Genomic DNA, 18,374 nt, shown 5'->3' on the forward strand with positions numbered 1-18,374 from the left:
ATCAGGGATGGGCGTTTGACGTGGCCGTTGCCTGCCGCTTATCAATCCCTAATAAAAGCAGGAAAACTCGACAGGTCTGTGAAAAGAGAAACAGTCAGTGTTTCAGGCCCGTGACTCCGAATTGAGAAAGAGATACGTTAATTTCAGTAGGAGGGAGGGGATGTGTAGATCAGAACGAATGGCTTAAAGACAGCAGTTACAAGCACATTCAAGTCAAGGTGGAGTTTATTGTACATGTATGCACAGGTGCAATGAAAAACTTGCAACGCCCTCCTTCCCCTTCCCACAATCAGCTCTTCAGTTTTGCTCACATTGAGCAAGAGGTCCTGATGCAGGCTTTTGACCCAAAACGTCGACGATTCCTTTCCTCCCACAGATGCTGCTCGACCCGCTGAGTTCCTCCAGCAGGTTGGTTGTTGCAGCACATTAAGCTGCTTGGTTTGTGAGATGTGCTACCAATGGTAAGCTTGTCAGACCTGCCTGGCAGACCTCGGATAAGAAGAACTGAGCCAATGTGATATAAAAATAGAAAATGGAAAATACTGGGGGGAAAACTCAACTGGTCAAGCAGCATCTGTGAAGAGAGAAATAGTTTCAGATGAGGGACCTGAGAAAGAGATGAATAAGTTAATCTAGACAGCAGCAAAGGTGAGGGAGGGCAGTGGATGGAGCAAGGGTGATTTCTTGGATGGAGTGACGGGTGGGATCAGATTAAGCTACTGGGGCAGTGTAGTTTGTTGCTCCTGAGGTTCTGGCCAAATGGGACATGCCCAGCAGGCTGGGCTACACACAGAAGAAAGAAAGCATGGTGGGCAGAGATAGTTCTTGCATAGGAGGAAAGAGTGTGTTATTTGAAGACCATAAGGCATAGGAGCAGAATCAGGCCATTCGGCCCATCGAGTCTGCTCTGCCCTTCGATCACGGCTGATTTATTTTTCCCTCTCAACCCCATTCTCCTGCCTTCTCCCTGTAACCTTTGACACCCTTACTAATCAAGAACCTATCAACCTCCGCTTTAAACGTACCCAATGGCTTGGCCTCCACAGCCGTCTGTGGCAATGAATTCCACAGATTCACCACTCTGAGGCTATGCCCTCTGGTCCTAGACTCTCCCACTACTGGAAACATCCTCTCCACGTCCACTCTATCCAGGCCTTTCAATATTTGGTAGGTTTCAGTGAGATCCCCCCTCATCCTTCTAAGCTCCAGTGAGTACAGGCCCAGAGCCATCAGACGCTCCTCATACATTAACCCTTTCATTCTTGTAAACCTCCTCTAGACCCTCTCGAATGCCAGCACATCCTTCCTTAGATATGGGGCCCAAAACTGCTCACAGTATACTAAATGCGGTCTGAGCCTTATAAAGCCTCAGCATTACATCCTTGCTTTTATATTCTAGTCCTATTGAAATGAATGCTAACTTTGCATTTGCCTTCCTTACTACCGACTCAACCTGCAAGTTAACCAGTAGGGAATCCTGCACTAGGACTCCCAAGTCCCTTTGCAACTCCAATTTCAATTTGGAGAATTTGATACCGAGTCCAGAAGGCTAAAAGATATACTTAAATGTTTAAGAGCTTTAACTTACTATTTAAAAGAAAACTTCAATTTGTGATAGTTTTGGCATGTTTTTGAATGTCATTGAGAAACATTTATAGTTTTGACAGCTGGAGCCCCCACTTAACCAGCTGCCAGACTTTTTTTTTGCAGCACATGCTTGAGTGGAACTTTGTTGTAGATCCCAGGTCCTACCATGGGATTTGATTGCTGAAGTCACTGTACTGTGTCAAGCCTCACTGATGCAGGCTCCTGCAAAGAAATATTTAGCAGACAATACAGTTAAGGTGATTGTGGTCTTAACAGGTAGGTGAGAGTGTGAAAAGGTTGAGTAACTTACCGTGACTGCTCACGGCAGGAGATTCGGGTATGTCAAGGGCTGTCCTCCATCTGCTGAATAATTCCAGGGTTTCTGTCTTTTATTTCAGAAATAAAAGACCTTGAATAAATGGATGCATTTACTTTGTAGAAGTATATGTAAAAAGTAACTTGAAATAAATGTTCTTGGAAGACAAGACACTGTTCACTATTTCTTCTGTTAGTGAGCATTACAACTGTACATCTGTCCAAAAAAAACAACGCCACTTCCCCCATCTCCTTGTGCAGTGGAACTATGATAATCATTGCCTTTCACTTTCAGTGCATGCTGGTGACAGTACAAGAGTGGAACTGATAATACCAGGGGAGCAACACTTTTATCTGAAGGCTGTGAATGTTGCTGAGAGACAGAGATGGTTAGTTGCCTTGGGATCATCCAAGGCTTGCCTAACAGATAGCAGGACCAGGAAGGAGAAAGGTATGTTTAATACTTTCTAAGACTTAGTAAGACATTTTAATTTTTAAGACAACAATACCAATTTTGAAGTGATGTTCTCTGAAGTGAATACAAGTCCTCCCCAGGTTACGACAGGGTTTCGTTCTGTGAACCGTTTGTAACCCGAACGGTTTGCAAGTCAAAATTGCAGCTGTGAACAGAGTTCCCACATGGTAGAAGATGCATATGGTCCTACGGCAGCTGGCAAATCCATCCCACCAGACTCCCAAACCCTTGATTGTATGTACGAGCCGCACATAAGTCAGGCATTGGGGAGGACCCACAGCATGGTGATACAAGTCACAATACCTGCTTCAACAGAGATCCAGCACTTCACAATCAAGGCAGGAGCTGAAAGTTTATATAAGCAGCTGAATACAGAGGCTGGGCAAGAGATTGCTTTAAAAATATTTAAGGAGCAAACATAAGGTGCAAGCTGACAGGAGAATTGAGTGCTTAGTACACTTGTTTGCCTGTAAGTAAAAAGAATCCAATTGGGTTCTCTGTTTTCCTCCCACATTCCAAAGACGTACGGGTTAGGAAGTTGTGGGCGTGCTATGTTGGCGCTGGAAGCATGGCAACACTTGCGGGCTGCCCCCAGAACACTACGCAAAAAGATGTATTTCACCGTGTGTTTCGATGTACATGTGACTAATAAAGATATCTTATCTTAGAACATTGGCATTAAGTTCTAGACTACCACTGCTTTGCTGTTTTGTCCCACTTTGCTTTTCTATCCCACAGTAATTGAATCCCTTCACAAAACATAACTTAGTTCAGATTAAAATGTAAACAAAAGTCCAGATTATTTTTTTTAATGTTTCCACTTGTAAGATTAATGGTAGGCATGGCACCTGTTTATCAGAACTCTGCTGATCAGTCCCAGAACTATTGCATCGAGAACTCCTCACCTGAGCAGATCACAACTTTTGAATCAAATTGTGCTCTAGAAAAATTACTTCTTTTATGATGATTGACTCAAAGTAAGTTGCTACTTATGAACACTGTTTTTGGATTAGTGTAAAAGTTGGAAAGCTTTTACTTTTTACCTGGTTATCAGGTCTTTTACTTTTCTACCAACAATATATTTGGTTTATTACACATGTAAGATGTCACACATGTAAGATGTCCCACATGTCCATTTACAGAATTAACCATGCTAGAGTGTAGCAATTAATGGTATTTTAATGGCAGAAATGTATATTACAAATGAAAATACTGCAGATGCTGCAAATACAAAATAAAATGGAGAAATGCTGGGAATACTCAGCAGGTCAAACAGCTTCTCTGGAGAAAGAAACAGAGTTAATGTTTTAGGTCAATGACACTTCATCAGAACTGGAATAGTGAAAAGTGCCCTGCCTATTCAGAACATAGAAAGTAGAACAGCACAGAACAGGCCCTGTGGCCAAAAATGTTGTGCCGACATAGCTATTCCCTCCTACCTACAGAATTCCCATATCCCTCTATTTTCCTCTCATTCATGTGCCCATCCAAGCCCCTCTTAAAAGCCCCCAGTGAATTTGCCTCCATCACCCTATCAGGCGACGCATTCCAGGCATCCACTACTCTCTCAGTAAAAAGCATACCCCTCATGTCTGTTCTGAACCTACCCCCTCTCACCTTAAATGCATGCTCTCTGGTATTGGATCACTCAATAATGGGAAAAAGATATTTCTTGTGCACCCTATCTATGCCCCTCATAATTTTATACACCTCCAACAGATCACCCCTCAGCCTCTGCTGCTCCAGAGAAAAGAGCCCAAGTTTGTCCCCCCTCTCCTGATAGCACATGCCCTCTAATCCAGGCAGCATCCTGGTAAACCTCCTCTGCACCCTCTCTGAAGCCTCGACATCCTTCCTATAGTGAGGTGACCAGAAATGCATGCAATACTCTAAATGCGGCCTAACCAGAGTTCTATAGAGATGTATCATAACTTCTTGACTCCTATACTCAATACTCTGATTAATAAATGCAAGCATTCCATAAGCCTTCTACCTGTGTAGCCACTTTCAATGAGTCATGGACTTGCACCCCAAGGTCTCTCTGCTCTTCAACATTGTTAACGGTCTTGCCCTTTAGAGTGTACTGCCTCCTGACATTAGTCCTACCAAGGTGCAATACCTCACATTTATCTGGGTTAAACTCCATCTGCCATTTCTCTGCCCACATCTGCAGCTGATCTATATCATGCAGTATCTGTCGCCGGTCTTCTACACTATTCACAACTCCACCAATCTTGGTGTCGTCTGCAAACTTACTAACCCACCCATCAACATACTTATCCAGGTCATTTATGTACATCACCAACAGCAGAGGTCCCAGCACCGATCCCCATGGAACACCACTACTCACAGGCCTCCAGCCTGAATAGATTCTTTCAACCACTACCCTTTGTCTTCTACGGGCAATCCACACAGCCAATTCTCCACTGGGACCCCATGCATACCAACTTTCTTGATTAACTGATTATGTGGGACCTTGTCAAATGCCTTACTGAAGTCCAAATAGATGACATCCACAGCTGTACCTTCATCAATCTCTTTTGAGAGATGGAGTATAGAATAATACAGCACAGAAACAAGCCCTTCAGCCCACCATATTGTGCTGAACTAATTAAACTAGTAATTAAATGCCTAACTGAACTAATCCCTTCTGCCTAGTCAATGTCCATATTCCCTCCACTCTCTGCACGTTCATGTGCTTGTGTAAGAGCCTTTTGAACACCTCTATCGTATTTGCCACCACTATCACCCCTGGCAGCACATTCTAGGCACACATAACTCTGTGTGTGTGTGTGTAGGGATATATATAAAAAAAACTTGCCCTGCACATCTCCTTTGAACTCCTCCTCCTCCCCCCCCCACCCCCAACACACCTTAAATGTATGCCCTCTAGTATTAGACGTTTTGACCTTGTGGGGGTGGGGATACAGGCTGTCCATCTCTGCCTCTCCTAATCTTTTATCAGGTCTCCCCTCTGCCACTCCAGAGAAATCATCCCTAGTTTCTCCAACCTCTCCTTGTTGTACATGCCCTCTAATCCAGGCAGCATCCTGGTAAACCTCTTCTGCACCCTCTCCAAAGCCTCCACATCCTCCCAACAATGGGGGTGGGGGGGGGGAGGGGCATCAGAACTGAATGCAATACTCCAGATGCAGCCTAACCAGGGTTTTATAAAGCTGCAACATAACTTCCTGATTCTTGAACTCAGTACCTTGAGTAATAAAGGTAAGCATGTCATATGCCTTCTTTCCCACCCAATCAACCTGTGCAGCCACCTTCAGGGAGCTGTGGACTTGGACCCCAAGATCCCTCTATACATCAAAATGGAAGTAATTCAGCAATGAAAAATGTGTGGTTTTACTCATTCTGCCAATTTTAACTGAACAAAATGGAGTGCAAGATGGATTTGATTTGTTTAGATTGAGAAGTGTTGTTCTGCTTTTTGATAAAACTAGGAAGCAGTTAGTGGCCCCATATGCACAAGGCCTGCTCCGAATTGCTAACCAATGAATTGTGTGCGATGGTTTCTGAGTATTGAACTGAGGTCTTGTAGCTTCAGTAGCTGAATGGTGTGTAAGTGAATGAAGGTTGCTCCTGGTCCACCAACGTTTGTCGCAGGGAAGGCTTCTGAAGCTAAATTGTATTTTTGCAGCATCCTCTATAATAAGTAAACATTTCTGTGAACATTTAGCTTCAAGCTAACTTAATCAGTTTAAAATGAGGGTTTATTTAAGATTTTAGGAATGCAATCTTAATGGCTTATGGGAAGTTGTGTAGAAGACTGATTTTTTTTTCTTTTTAAAGAAATCAACGAAAACACTGAATGCCTGAAAAAGAAGGTATCTGAGTTGAGATTGTATTGTGATCTTCTTCTCCACCAAGTAAATACCCTGAAGGAGAACGCACAATCTGATCAATCCATGTCAACTAACCTAGAGGTATATATTTATTTTGTCCCATTGCATTGTATATATTACTCACTCGATGTGCTCAATGGTGCTTAATCCAAGCTGTATCTGTAATGAAGGATAAAGTTGCATGCGGCCTTGAAGAGGATTCTGAATTTTATGTGAAACCAGTGTGTTTCCAGAAAATCACCAAGGGAAAAGACTTTAATATCCATTCATCACCTGGACAAAGTGCCGAGAATAAGATGTTCTCTAAGTCAACAAAAACAAAACATAGTGGGGAAAACTTGGTTAACTACAATTTTTTTATTAAAAAAGTCATGTCACCAGACATTCTGGCCTCCCAGGAAAGACTGCCTTTGTTTATCATGGGCCATGTAAATAAACAGAATTTACAAAATGTCATTTGCATTTTTGGGATCATCCAGTACATGTCAGCATGAGAGAAAATAATGTTCGTCTCTTTTACCCATGCTCTTCCCCCATTACCTTCCTATCTAATCTAACGTTAAGATTGAAACGCTTCCATTTATTTATCATTTTCAACATCAATGAGGCATGCAAAGTGTTTCACTACTAGGGAAGTACTTTTCAAATATTGAGAAATCCAATACCAGAGGGCAGAAGGTGAGGGGGGTAGGTGCAGAACCGACGTGAGGCAGACGTTTTTTTACTGAGAGAGTGGTGGATGTCTGGAATGCGTTGCCTGATAGGGTGGTGGAGGCAAATTCATTGGGGGCTTTTAAGAGGGGCTTGGATGGGCACTTGAATGAGAGGAAAATAGAGGGATACTGTATGGGCATTCTGTAGGGAGGAGGGAATGGTTATGTCGGCACAACATTGTAGGCCGAAAGGCCTGTTCTGTGTTGTACTGTTCTATGTATGTTCTATAATACCCATCGTATATTGGAGAAATGAGGTAGCCAATTTATACAAACACCAATGAATTTTTTTTGAAAGGTGTTCAGGAGAGATTAATTTGTCCTTCAGATTACATATCTTTGATTGAATAGTGCCATCAGATCATTTACATCTTCTGGGGAAGGTATTTTAATGTTTCATTTGATATTCAGTACCATGTAATGCACTGATGGAGTCTTGAGTATTGTCAGGGTGGGGGGTTGGCACTGTGGTGGTAGGGGCATGGGGTGGTGGTCCCAAGGAAAGAAGTAATAGGACTTGCTTGCAGCTGGTCCCAGCCTGAATGGTGAGTTTCACAGAACAGCATTATTTGAAGTGTGCCTGACGTAGATATCTAGGCAGATGAACAAGGGTGATCTATGGCTGCAAGTGCCTGACTGAATTTCCAGCTGCACATGATTGGACCCAGAAATGTTTCTAATTGTGTTGTAGCCAGTGGGGGAGGAAAATCAAATTTTCAGGTATGTGGTGCTGAAAAATAACTGCTATGTGGCCAGATCTCTAGATCTTCCTTTCTATAATTTGTCGGTAAGCCCAGAATCAGAATCAGGTTTATTATCACTGACATATTTTATGAAATTTGTGGTTTTGCTGCAGCAGTACAGTGCAAGGCATAAAAATTACTACAAGTTACAAAAACAAATAGCGCAAAAGAGGAATAACAAGGTAGTGTTCACGGACCGTTCAGAAATTTGATGGCGGAGGGGAAGAAGTTGTTCCTGAAATGTTGACTGTGGGTCTTCAGGCTCCTGTGCTTCCTCCCCGATGGTAGTAACGAGAAGAGGGCATGTCCTGGACGGTGAGAGTCCTTAATGTTGGATGCTGCCTTCTTGAGGCACTGGCTCTTGAAGATGTCCTCGATGGTGGGACGCATGCAGGAGGATTGGGCTTCTGGTCTATTTGCTCCCAATAATGGGGAAGATCCTGGCAAGTTTGTAATCAAGTCCCAATATTGCATATTGAATGATTACAGAGCTTAATTGCTGTGCAGACTGTAGGTGCTAACCTGCATTTTTTTTTGCAGAGGACGACTAGGTCCCTCTCAAGGTCCCCTCATCGTGAAATGGGTCAAGGAGTTACGGAGCCAATATTAAACTTTAGTTGATAGTCTAATAATAAACCATTGCCAGGGAGCCATCATTCATTCAGTGACATTGGTTCAGCTTTTGAGGATTATGTCGTGTTTTTGGTAAATGTCACTTTAGTTCTCAAATGACCATCAAAACACAAGTGAACTTTTAATTTCCAGGAGCAAACTGAAATGACAAGAGCATAAATAGAGCAAAGAAAGTACTTGCATAAAATCTCATACTAACATTGGAGGAATATTATTTATAGCTGGCACATCAACTGAACTAGAAGTCATGCCACTGAGGGGCAGAGACTAAAAGTGACTGGCACAGAGTCATGGGCTACAGTTGCACCAAAACCCCTTTGGAAAAAGAGCCGACGTCAACAGGCAGAGCTTAATGAATAGTGCGGTTTGCATTTCCACATAATGGACAATGAAAACTTAACAGTTGTTTGAGTTTGCATTTCGGTCATGAAAGAGAGCATTCATACTCTGATTTTCTGGCGTGTGATAGTGAATTTGAGGTTTAGATGGCCAGGAATCATATATTTACCTTTAATCTGTTCTTGAAAAACATTGATTTGCTTCTACATGTGACCAGCTGCTGAGAAAACTAACCCAAACTTCAGAGGGAATAAACATTTATCGTAGCACTGGTCACTCCTTTTTTTTTAAGAGAAAGGACAATTCCTGATCATGTGAAATTGTGGAAATTTCACAATATAAGTTTCAAAAGTAGGTGCAGTGTGGTTAAAAATGATAATATAGGTATCAACTCAGGAATGAAAAGACGTTAAATTTTTCTTCTAATTCTGAATAAACCCATGGAACGATTTGATCATTCCCAGTTTTTGTTTCTTTAGGATGTGTGTTTATATAATAATTTTTTCAAATTTGTTGACCAAATTACCAGATTGTATAAATGGGAACAGGATTAAGGCATTGAGCAACCAGTCTTTCCGCTAATTAATGAGATTATGACTGACATTTGTCTTTGTATACCAGCTTTATCCCTGCATTTGGTCATGAAAAGTTGTTCCAATTTTAGAATTAAATGTAATAATTAACCCCACTCTTTGCATGCAGAAATCTTTCTACCTGCACTCCTGGCTCTAATTCGTAGACTATGTCCCCTGGGTCTAGATCGCCTTATTTCTTGATGTACCTCATCATTTCCATCTTAAATTTTGATCAAACCACCCCTTAACCTCCTCATTCTCAGGAAATACAATCCTAGTTTATGTTATCCTCAATTTTATCTTTAAGCCTAGGTATCATTTTTGGTATGTCCTTCCCAAGAGAAGTTGCCCAGAACTGCTCATACTTTGTCGTACAGAGGGGGGTACATTTAAGGTGAGAGGGGGTAGGTTCAGAAGAGACGTGAGGGGTAATTTTTTTTTACTGGGAGAGTGGTGGATGCCTGGAATGCGTTGCCTGATAGGGTGGTGGTGGCAAATTCACTGGGGCTTTTAAGAGGGGCTTGGATGGGTACATGAATGAGAGGAAAATGGAGGAGTATGGGCATTCTGTAGGTAGGAGGGATTTGCTATGTCAGTACAATATTGTGGGCCGAAGGGCCTTTTCTGTGCTGTATTGTTCTATGTATCTGTGATCTTGGGGTGCAAGTTCATAGCTCCATGAAAGTGGCGAGTATATTTTTCAAAAAGAATCCATTGAAGCCTCTTCACATCCTCCTAGAATCTTCAGACTCTCAAATAGTTTAGTATTGTCAGCAAACTTGGAAATATGACCTTTGGTCCCATGGGACTACTCAAGTCTGGACCTCGCTGTTTATCTGTCTTGAGGAGCAAAGTGCTCCGCAAGCAGTGGCTAGGTCTTTAGACCATGGAGCCCCAGGCCCTCGCTCCAGACTGCCACGACATCATTAGGCCTCGAATGGTTAGTGCCCTCAAAGAAGGGGAGGGGGTGGTGTTGTAGCTGGGGGGGGTGATTGGGGGCAGTGGATGGATGTGAAATAGGGACTGTGTCAAGTACAGTCTGATCCATTAGCACCTTCTGTGAATGGGCAAACCAACGGCATGTGGATTTCAATGTTGGCAAAAGTCAGGACATTTCACTTTGGACATGCAAAGGGATGAAATGAGTACTTTCCAAACAGTGAAAAACCTGAAATAATGGCGGTCTCGAGGAACGTTATGGGTCCATGTAAAAAGATCTGTAACGCGACAGACAGGTATAGAAAACAATCAAAAAGGTTGGTAGGATATTAGATTTTATATTCAGAAGCCTAGAGTACAAGTAGCAGATAAATGCTCTAACTATACCAAGCCCTGGTTAGACTACATAAAGAACAGACTGGTACGGCATAGGAACAGGCCCTTCAGCCCACCATGTCTGTGCTGACCGTGATGCCAAATTAAGCTACTCCCATCTGCCTGCACATGGTCTATTTCCCTCCATTCCCTGCCTGTCTAAATGCCTCTTAAACGTGGCTATAGTATCTGTTTCCACCACTTCCCTGGCAGTGTTTCCAGGCACCTACGGCTCTCTGTGTAACAACTTGCTCTGTATCTTCTTTAAACCCCCTCTCACCTCTGGTGTTTGGCATTCCCACCCTGGGTAAAAGATTGACCATCTACCCTATCTGCGCCTCTCATAATCTTGTATACTTCTATCAGGATGCCCCTCAGCCTCTGAGATAACATAAGACTTATTTATTAGTCACATGTACATCGAAACACACCATGAAATGCATCTTTTTACGTTACTCAATGTGCTGGGGGGCAGCCCGCAAGTGTCGCCACGCTTCCGGCGCCAACATAGCATGCCCACAACTTCCTAACCCGTACGTCTTTGGAATGTGGGAGGAAGCTAGAGCACCTGGAGGAAACCCACGCAGACACGGGAAGAATGTATAAGCTCCTTACAGACAGCGGCGGGAATTAAACCTGAGCTGCTGGCGCTGTAATAGCGTTATGCTAACCGCTACACTACCGTGCTGCCCTGATGCTCCAGAGAAAGCGATCCAAGTTTGTCCAATCTCTCCTTGTAGCTAATGCTCTCTGATCCAGGCAACGTCTTTGTGAACCTCTTCTGCTCCTTCTCCAAAGCCTTCACGTCCTTCCTGTAATGTGGTGACCAGAACTGTACGCAATACCCCAAATGTGACTCAACCACAATTTTGGTATTGGTTTATTCCTACAGCTTTCATACAGCATACAGCTCTAATTTCATACAGCTGCAACATGACTTCCTGACATTTATACTCAACACCCCGACCAGTGAAGGCGAGCATGCCGTATTCCCTTTTTTTAAACCACCCTATCGACTTGTGTTGCTGCTTTCAAGTGTCGTCTACAAACTTGCTGATCGTGTCACCTGAATTTTCAGCCAAATCATTAATGTATACAACAAACAACAGAAGACCCATTCACTTTATCTAAGAAAGGATGTACTTGCGATAACTCCACAGAACAAATGCAGTTAAGATTCACTAGACTGATTCCAAGGATAGCATTTTTGCCTGACCAGGAGAAACTGAATGGACTGTATTCCCCATACTTTAGAATCAAAACGTACAAAATTCTGGAAGGACTTGATGGGCCAAACACAAGCAAGATGTTCTCCCCCAGCTGAGGGTTTTAGGACTGAGGCTGCAGTTTCAGAATAAGCTGTTTAGGACTGCACTAATGGGAAACTTCTTCATTCAGAGGGTTGTGAACCTTCAGGATTTTCTACCCTGGATGGCTGTGGAGACTCAGTTGTGTTCATTTAGAACACCAGTCGATAGGTTTCTGGACATTAAGGGAATCAAGGGATATCGTTTAGTGCTGGAAAATAAGGCAAAGATAGGAGATTAGCCATGATCTTGATGAATAGTGGAGCAGGATTGAGGGGGCCAAATGGCCGCCTTCTGCTCTCATTTCTTATTTTCTTATGGAGACCCCATTGCTGTCACATCAAAACTGCTTTTGGAGGCACAGGCCAAACCATTTTTTTGGAGAGAGCTCTGTTTTATTAGTTACCAAGTTAGAATTTGTAGTCTGTTAGAATTTTTCTCTCATTAGAATCTTGTGGTCTAGCTGGTCTGTTTGGTGAATGTGCTGTAAGGTCACTGAATGGCTACTACTCAGAGAGAATGCTATTGAAGCAATACCACATTAGTTACTGAAAAATGTCAGGATTGTGGTGCATAATAAATAGTACCTCTCCCATCAGGCAGAAGATACAGGAGCCTGAGGGCACATACCACCAGGCTCAAGGACACTGTGATAAGACTATTGAACGGTTCCCTTATACGATGAGATGGATTCTGACCTCGCATTCTACCTTGTGACCTTGCACCTTATTGTCTACCTGCACTGCACTTCCTCTGTGGCTGTGACACTTTACTCTGTACTGTTATTGTTTTTACCTGTACTACCTCAATGCAATATATAATGAATTGACTGCACGATCAGTATGCAAGACAAGTTTTTCACTGTACTTCGGTACAAGTGACAATAATAAACTAATACTTCCTTGTTCCCCTCATTTGTGTTGTTCACAGTTCTGGGTCTGCATGTCCTGTGTTGTTTGTTATCTCACTGGAGAAGTTCTATGTCAGGTTTTCTCCTCACCATCATAATGACAAACCAAGCCGATGTCTTTGATATGTCACCCCCCAAGTAAAATACAACTCTGTTGCTGACGGTGAAATAAGTGCATCTGGGCTGTTCTTTGGTCTTGTATTCACCATGTTTTTAAAGAGTGCACCAGAGTTCTGCTTCTCTGTGCAAATAATTGTTTGAGTGTTTGAAACAGTGGTGATACATCAATACAGTAAGAATTAAAATAAAACAGAAGAAACTATTCCCTGTATCAGAGGTAGATAAAACCAGAGGATGTGGATTTAGAATAAAGGGGGCAAGAAATTTAGGGGGGATCTGAAGGGGCTCTTTATGCTCAGAGAGTGGCGATTATCTGGAAACCACTACCTGAGAGCATGGTGGAAGCAGAGTTACTGACTTCCATGTCATATAAGTCAGTGATTCTGACACTTAAGAAGTGTCTAGACGAGCTCTTGAATCGCCAAGGTGTAGAAAGCCGTGGACCAAGTGCTGGAAGGTGGGATTAATATAGATGGGTCTCCACTGGTCGGAAGGACGTGGCGAGCTGAATGTTGATTTCCATGCTATGGGACTCTGACTCGATGAATAAGTTCAAATCGATGACTTTTCTGTCTTCTGAATGGTTTTTAGAGTTTCAACCAATTGGCCATCTAATCTGATATATGTGCATTAATGCTTTAATTTTCAAGGGGAATTGTCATTGGCTGAAGAGGCAAGGAACACGATTGCTTTTATGTTTTTTTTCTTGTAGTTCCGTTTTCTGGAGAGTGGAGAAATCCCATTATGCTGTTACGTCATGGTTGGCAGACACAGCTGGCACAATAAGCCAATGTTTGTCATCTGTGATAATACCCTTCTGATGCCTTCTATTACAAAACTAACTTTTTTTTTTGTTTCTGTTCATTTGCATTCTTGGTGAAGATTGACATGGCAACGGTCCTGAGATCTACTTGCAATACCTTCATGAAGACATTGGAAGAATGCATGCAAATTGCAAATGCTTCATTCAGGCCTGAGCTATTGGAGCCTACAACACCAGATTCCCCACACGTGGCTGTCGTAAAACCAAACCGAGTACGTTAGTTCATAGAAAACAAAGCTATTGTGATTTTGGCATATGCAGTGGGACCTGTATTAAATGAGCAGATGCGATGTGCTGTGTGTGTCTGTTTGCCTTGTTTTGTCAGGTTCAAATGGAATGCACATCACATTGCAAAAATTGTGAAGAATTTATTATCAGATGACAATCTGTTGGGTAATTTCCTTCATAATTAGTTGGCATTTTGCTTAAAGTAGCTTGTGATTTAATGTAATTTTGTTGCCTGGCTTTGTTCTATAAATTCTTGTCCTGGAGAAGGGTCCTGATCCGAAACGTTGACTGCCTGCTTTTCTCCATGGATGCTGCCTGGCCTGCTGAGTTCCGTCAGCATCATCGTGTTTTTCATCTAGAACATACATAGAATCATAGAACAGTACAGCACAATACAGGCCCTTCGGCCCACAATGTTGTGCCGACCTTTAAACCTCACCTAAGACTATCTAACCCCTTCCTCCCACATATCCCTCTATTTTAAATTCCTCCATATGCTTATCTAGTAATCTCTTGAATTTGACCAATGTACCTGCCTCCACCACCACCCCAGGCAGCACATTCCATGCCTCAACCACTCTCTGGGTAAAAATACCTTCCTCTGATATCTCCAAAAACCTTCCTCTGATATCTAGATTCCAGCATCTGCAGTCCTTTGTTTCTCTTCTATAAATTTGTTACCTATATGCTACTAAGGAGGTAGAAAGATGAAGCTAACAATCCAGAGGGAGAAAAAAAATGAGCCAGCTCACATTTTAATGCTCTCTGATTTATCAGTGGGAGAGATTTTCAACAGCAAATGATACTCTCCTGAGCACCACTAAGGGAATTCTCTTTGTCCCCCTAACCCCGAAGGAAATCCCAATATTTACTTCATCTTTTGAAATTTACTATAAAGTCATGTGTGTACTGAATTCATGAGGCAAACACATCCTATAATAAAGCTGCAGGCTTTTCAATCATAGTTGTATTTCAGAATTCAGAGGCAAGGGCCTCTTCTTGGCTTCATATTGTAAATATTGATGGATAGGAAAATCTTCAAGCTGTGACTCAGTTGTGATCTATTAGTACACAGAAAAGCTGATGGCCCCAGCAGTCCAACATGATTATTGAAGTTGCTTTTGATTAGTTTACACAGCTTTCTCAAGTGGTCTTGCATGAAAGCTAGCATTAAGGAGTTTGATAATTTGATATAGTTAAGCTGTAATTAGAAGGAATCTTCACTGAACTCATTACACATGCATCCAGTCTTCAATCCATCAGAAAGCAAAATGGACTTCTGTATTCCATAGAAATTATTGTGTTTAATTTTGGCATAATGTTGTATGACCCAAATACTGATCGTTTTATCTACCACATCCTGGATTACAGAGATTCTACTGCTGAGAAAGAGATTTCAAAAAATTAATATTTTACGTGATTTCCATTCTAACCAAGATCATTAAAAAGCATCTTAACAATTGACAGAATAACTTTTAATGACAATTGTAGGAATTGCATTAGGTTGTATGAAAGATAATACTGCTGCATGGTTTTAATGATTTTACAAAGTTTCAATTTGAGAAACATGATTGTATGACAACTGTTAAATATGCATTACGACAAAAATATATTTGTTATTTCCCGGGTTCAACTTGTGGTCTGAGTTTATTGCCTTAACGTGGCCAGTGATAGGTCTTCTACAAATGGGCTAGGTTGTTCCTAATGATAACTGGGTACATCTCAGTTCAGTCAGTAGAAGAGAGAATATGGGGACAAGGCAGCATTCAGTGAGACAGATGGATTTAATTGACGTAGCTCCCTTATCTTTGAAGCCGTGCCCTACTTCATTTTGCAGTTCTTGGCTAATCCCTCTGATAAATCAAGCTTTTGCTTCTGATAAATGCAGTGTGTGCGACTAGCAAGGTGTTGAAATACAACTCCAGTTAATAAAATTGTCTAAAAAATCTTCTGTTTCTTCACTTTCAGTGAGATTTAGTGAATGCCTCTTGTTTTGCAGAAGCTCAAGGATCATTCAGTTTTCCAGTGGTTTTGAATTAAACATACTAAGGAGGTAGAAAAAGCTGAACTAAAAAGATCAAACTGATAATCCAGAGGAATTTTAATTTAAATTTCCCCTAAATCACACACAAATAACAAACTTTTACATTTTGAAAGAGGAGAAAAAAATAATCATACTATTAAGATAATAGTTTAAAAATAGGACAGACTTGCCATTTATCAGCCACGTCTTGAGTAGAAATTGGTCAAATGTCAACAGTCTATCAAGTAAGAGACAATGTGGGAAATTGAAGTATCAAAATTTTGTTGTTACAAATATGCTTGAATTTGGGTTGAAACAAAACTTGTGTTAATAATATGTCAATGAAATAAATAAAATGTGATACTTAAGTTAGTGCTAAACTCATAATTAACACTATGGTCTTTTGCTAATTTGGAGGATTTTGGAGTGTTGCTACTTCATAATTTGTGTTCTTTTATCATTTTTACAGATTAAACAGCGTCCACCTAGTTACAATTGCAGAGAAAGGTAATACTGTATAGGGCATGGTGCCATTGAAAGTGAATTCCATGAATCGGTAGCAATTGATATACAATGATGGACTTGCAGTTGCAATCTGATCTACAAATTACATTGAAATTTAGTAATCAATAAATGTTAATACAAGAAATCCATGTAACAAATTACTCTTTCAATGATTGACCTCTGAGCACGTTTTTTTTTTAAAATTCATTCAAAAATATAGATAACTTCAGAAAAGTTGGTGTTTAATGCCTGTTCCCACTGTTATCACAACTTTTGACTTTATTGCTGCTCTGACGAAACTTGGTTAAGTTTAACCAACTATATTTTTTTTGTTAATTTAAACATAATTACCACAGGAATGAACTGAAGAACTGCCAGAATGGATTAATGATAAAAGAGAACAAGATTAAGTCTTGGAAAAGGTCACAGTTGGAAAAGGATGATCACCGTCAAGGAACTTCAAAAACGGGAAGTGTTGAAAATGCGGAGGGTAAGATAGAAATAAAAATGAGAAATTGGAACAAATCTACATCAGAAAAACCTTTTGGAGGATTTTGGAATGGAATGATATGTGATAGCTGAAGATCCTCCTGGAAGGTGTTAGTATTAACCACATACTTGGGTTTCTCTTTCATGCGCTACTGTCCAGTGGGTGAAAATGCCAACAAGCTTTATTTTTTCCATGCCCACACAAATTAAAAATTTTATTTCAATGGAGTTTTCAAAAACAAAACAAATCTAAATTGGTAGCCCTGGATATTTTTCAAAAGCAACATATTTTTGCCTGTTGAGTGAATGCATGGGTAATTGTTGCATGATGTGTACTGAAATGAAAAATGAAAATCATTCTTGTGGGGAAAATGCTGTAGATATAATTCTTGCAGAAGAATGAGAGGGGACCTCATAGAAACATTTCAGATGTTGAAAGGACTGGACAGAGTAGATGTAGCTAAGCTGTTTCCCTTGGTGGGTGAGTCCAGGACTAGAGGGCACAGTCTTAGAATTAGAGGGTACCAGTTTAAAACAGAAATGAGGAGAAATTTCTTTAGCTGGAGGTTAGTGAATTTATGGAATTCTTTGCCACATACAGCTGTGGAGGCCCAATCATTGGTGGCGTTTAAGGAGGTAGGTTGATAGGTATCTAATTAGTCAAGGCATCAAGGGGTATGGGGATAAGGCTGGAAATCGGGGCTAGATAGGAATAGTTTTAGATTAGCTCATGGAGCAGACTCGATGGGCCGAATGGCCTACTTCTGCTCCTTCGTCTTGTGATCTTGTGCTAATGGTATTGCAACATTAATCCAGATTTAGGATGTAGATGGCATAGGAACCAAGTACCTTGCGATCTTGAATACTGCATATCTTGAATATACCTAAATTGCATACCTTGAATATTGTTGTCCAGTACCTATGTCACGATGGCCACAACCATTTTAGAGAGTAACTTACAGCTCACTTTACGAAAATAATGAACATTCTTAACTATTTGAAGCTCTAAGATTTCAAGAAGTGTTAAAGCAGTCCAACAAAAGGGACACAGTCCAATCCTAAGTAATCAGTTCTTCTAAACAATTGTATTGTCTTCTTTTCCCATTATCCTTTGTTAGCAGTGAGTAAGATTGAAGAATAAGAACACTGTACTTCATACCACAACAGTATGCAAATCCGTAAGCCGAGCATGGTGCATCTCAGCAGCACAGTGCACTCTTTGAACCGCTTCTGCTACCACTGTCAATGCTGGTCTTTTGTTTTCAGCAATGCCCCAAGTTAAATTTTAACAGCATTTCTTGTCGTTTGGTTTTTTTTACGAGTCTTACCAGTTACCACGAGGTTATAAAGTCCATCCCTTGGAATAGCAACATTACACTTGCAAGCTAAACTTGGTCCTATCAGGAATCCCACTGCTGC

At 41.2% G+C, this 18,374-nt stretch overlaps 1 protein-coding gene across 1 annotated transcript in view; it reads left to right on the top strand.

Moving 5' to 3' along the window:
- The first annotated feature begins 1,799 nt into the window (after positions 1–1,799).
- Positions 1,800–18,374, top strand: part of plekha8 (pleckstrin homology domain containing, family A (phosphoinositide binding specific) member 8) — a 37,644-nt gene continuing 21,069 nt past the window's right edge. The window contains exons 1-6 of the mRNA XM_052016976.1: positions 1,800–1,863; positions 2,198–2,353; positions 6,182–6,315; positions 13,771–13,923; positions 16,432–16,469; positions 16,823–16,956. Of these exons, the coding sequence (XP_051872936.1) occupies positions 1,800–1,863; positions 2,198–2,353; positions 6,182–6,315; positions 13,771–13,923; positions 16,432–16,469; positions 16,823–16,956 (679 nt within the window). The remainder of the gene's footprint in view (positions 1,864–2,197; positions 2,354–6,181; positions 6,316–13,770; positions 13,924–16,431; positions 16,470–16,822; positions 16,957–18,374) is intronic.

The sequence above is a fragment of the Pristis pectinata genome, chromosome 5 (assembly GCF_009764475.1).
Source record: "Pristis pectinata isolate sPriPec2 chromosome 5, sPriPec2.1.pri, whole genome shotgun sequence".
Classification (NCBI taxonomy): Eukaryota; Metazoa; Chordata; class Chondrichthyes; order Rhinopristiformes; family Pristidae; genus Pristis; species Pristis pectinata.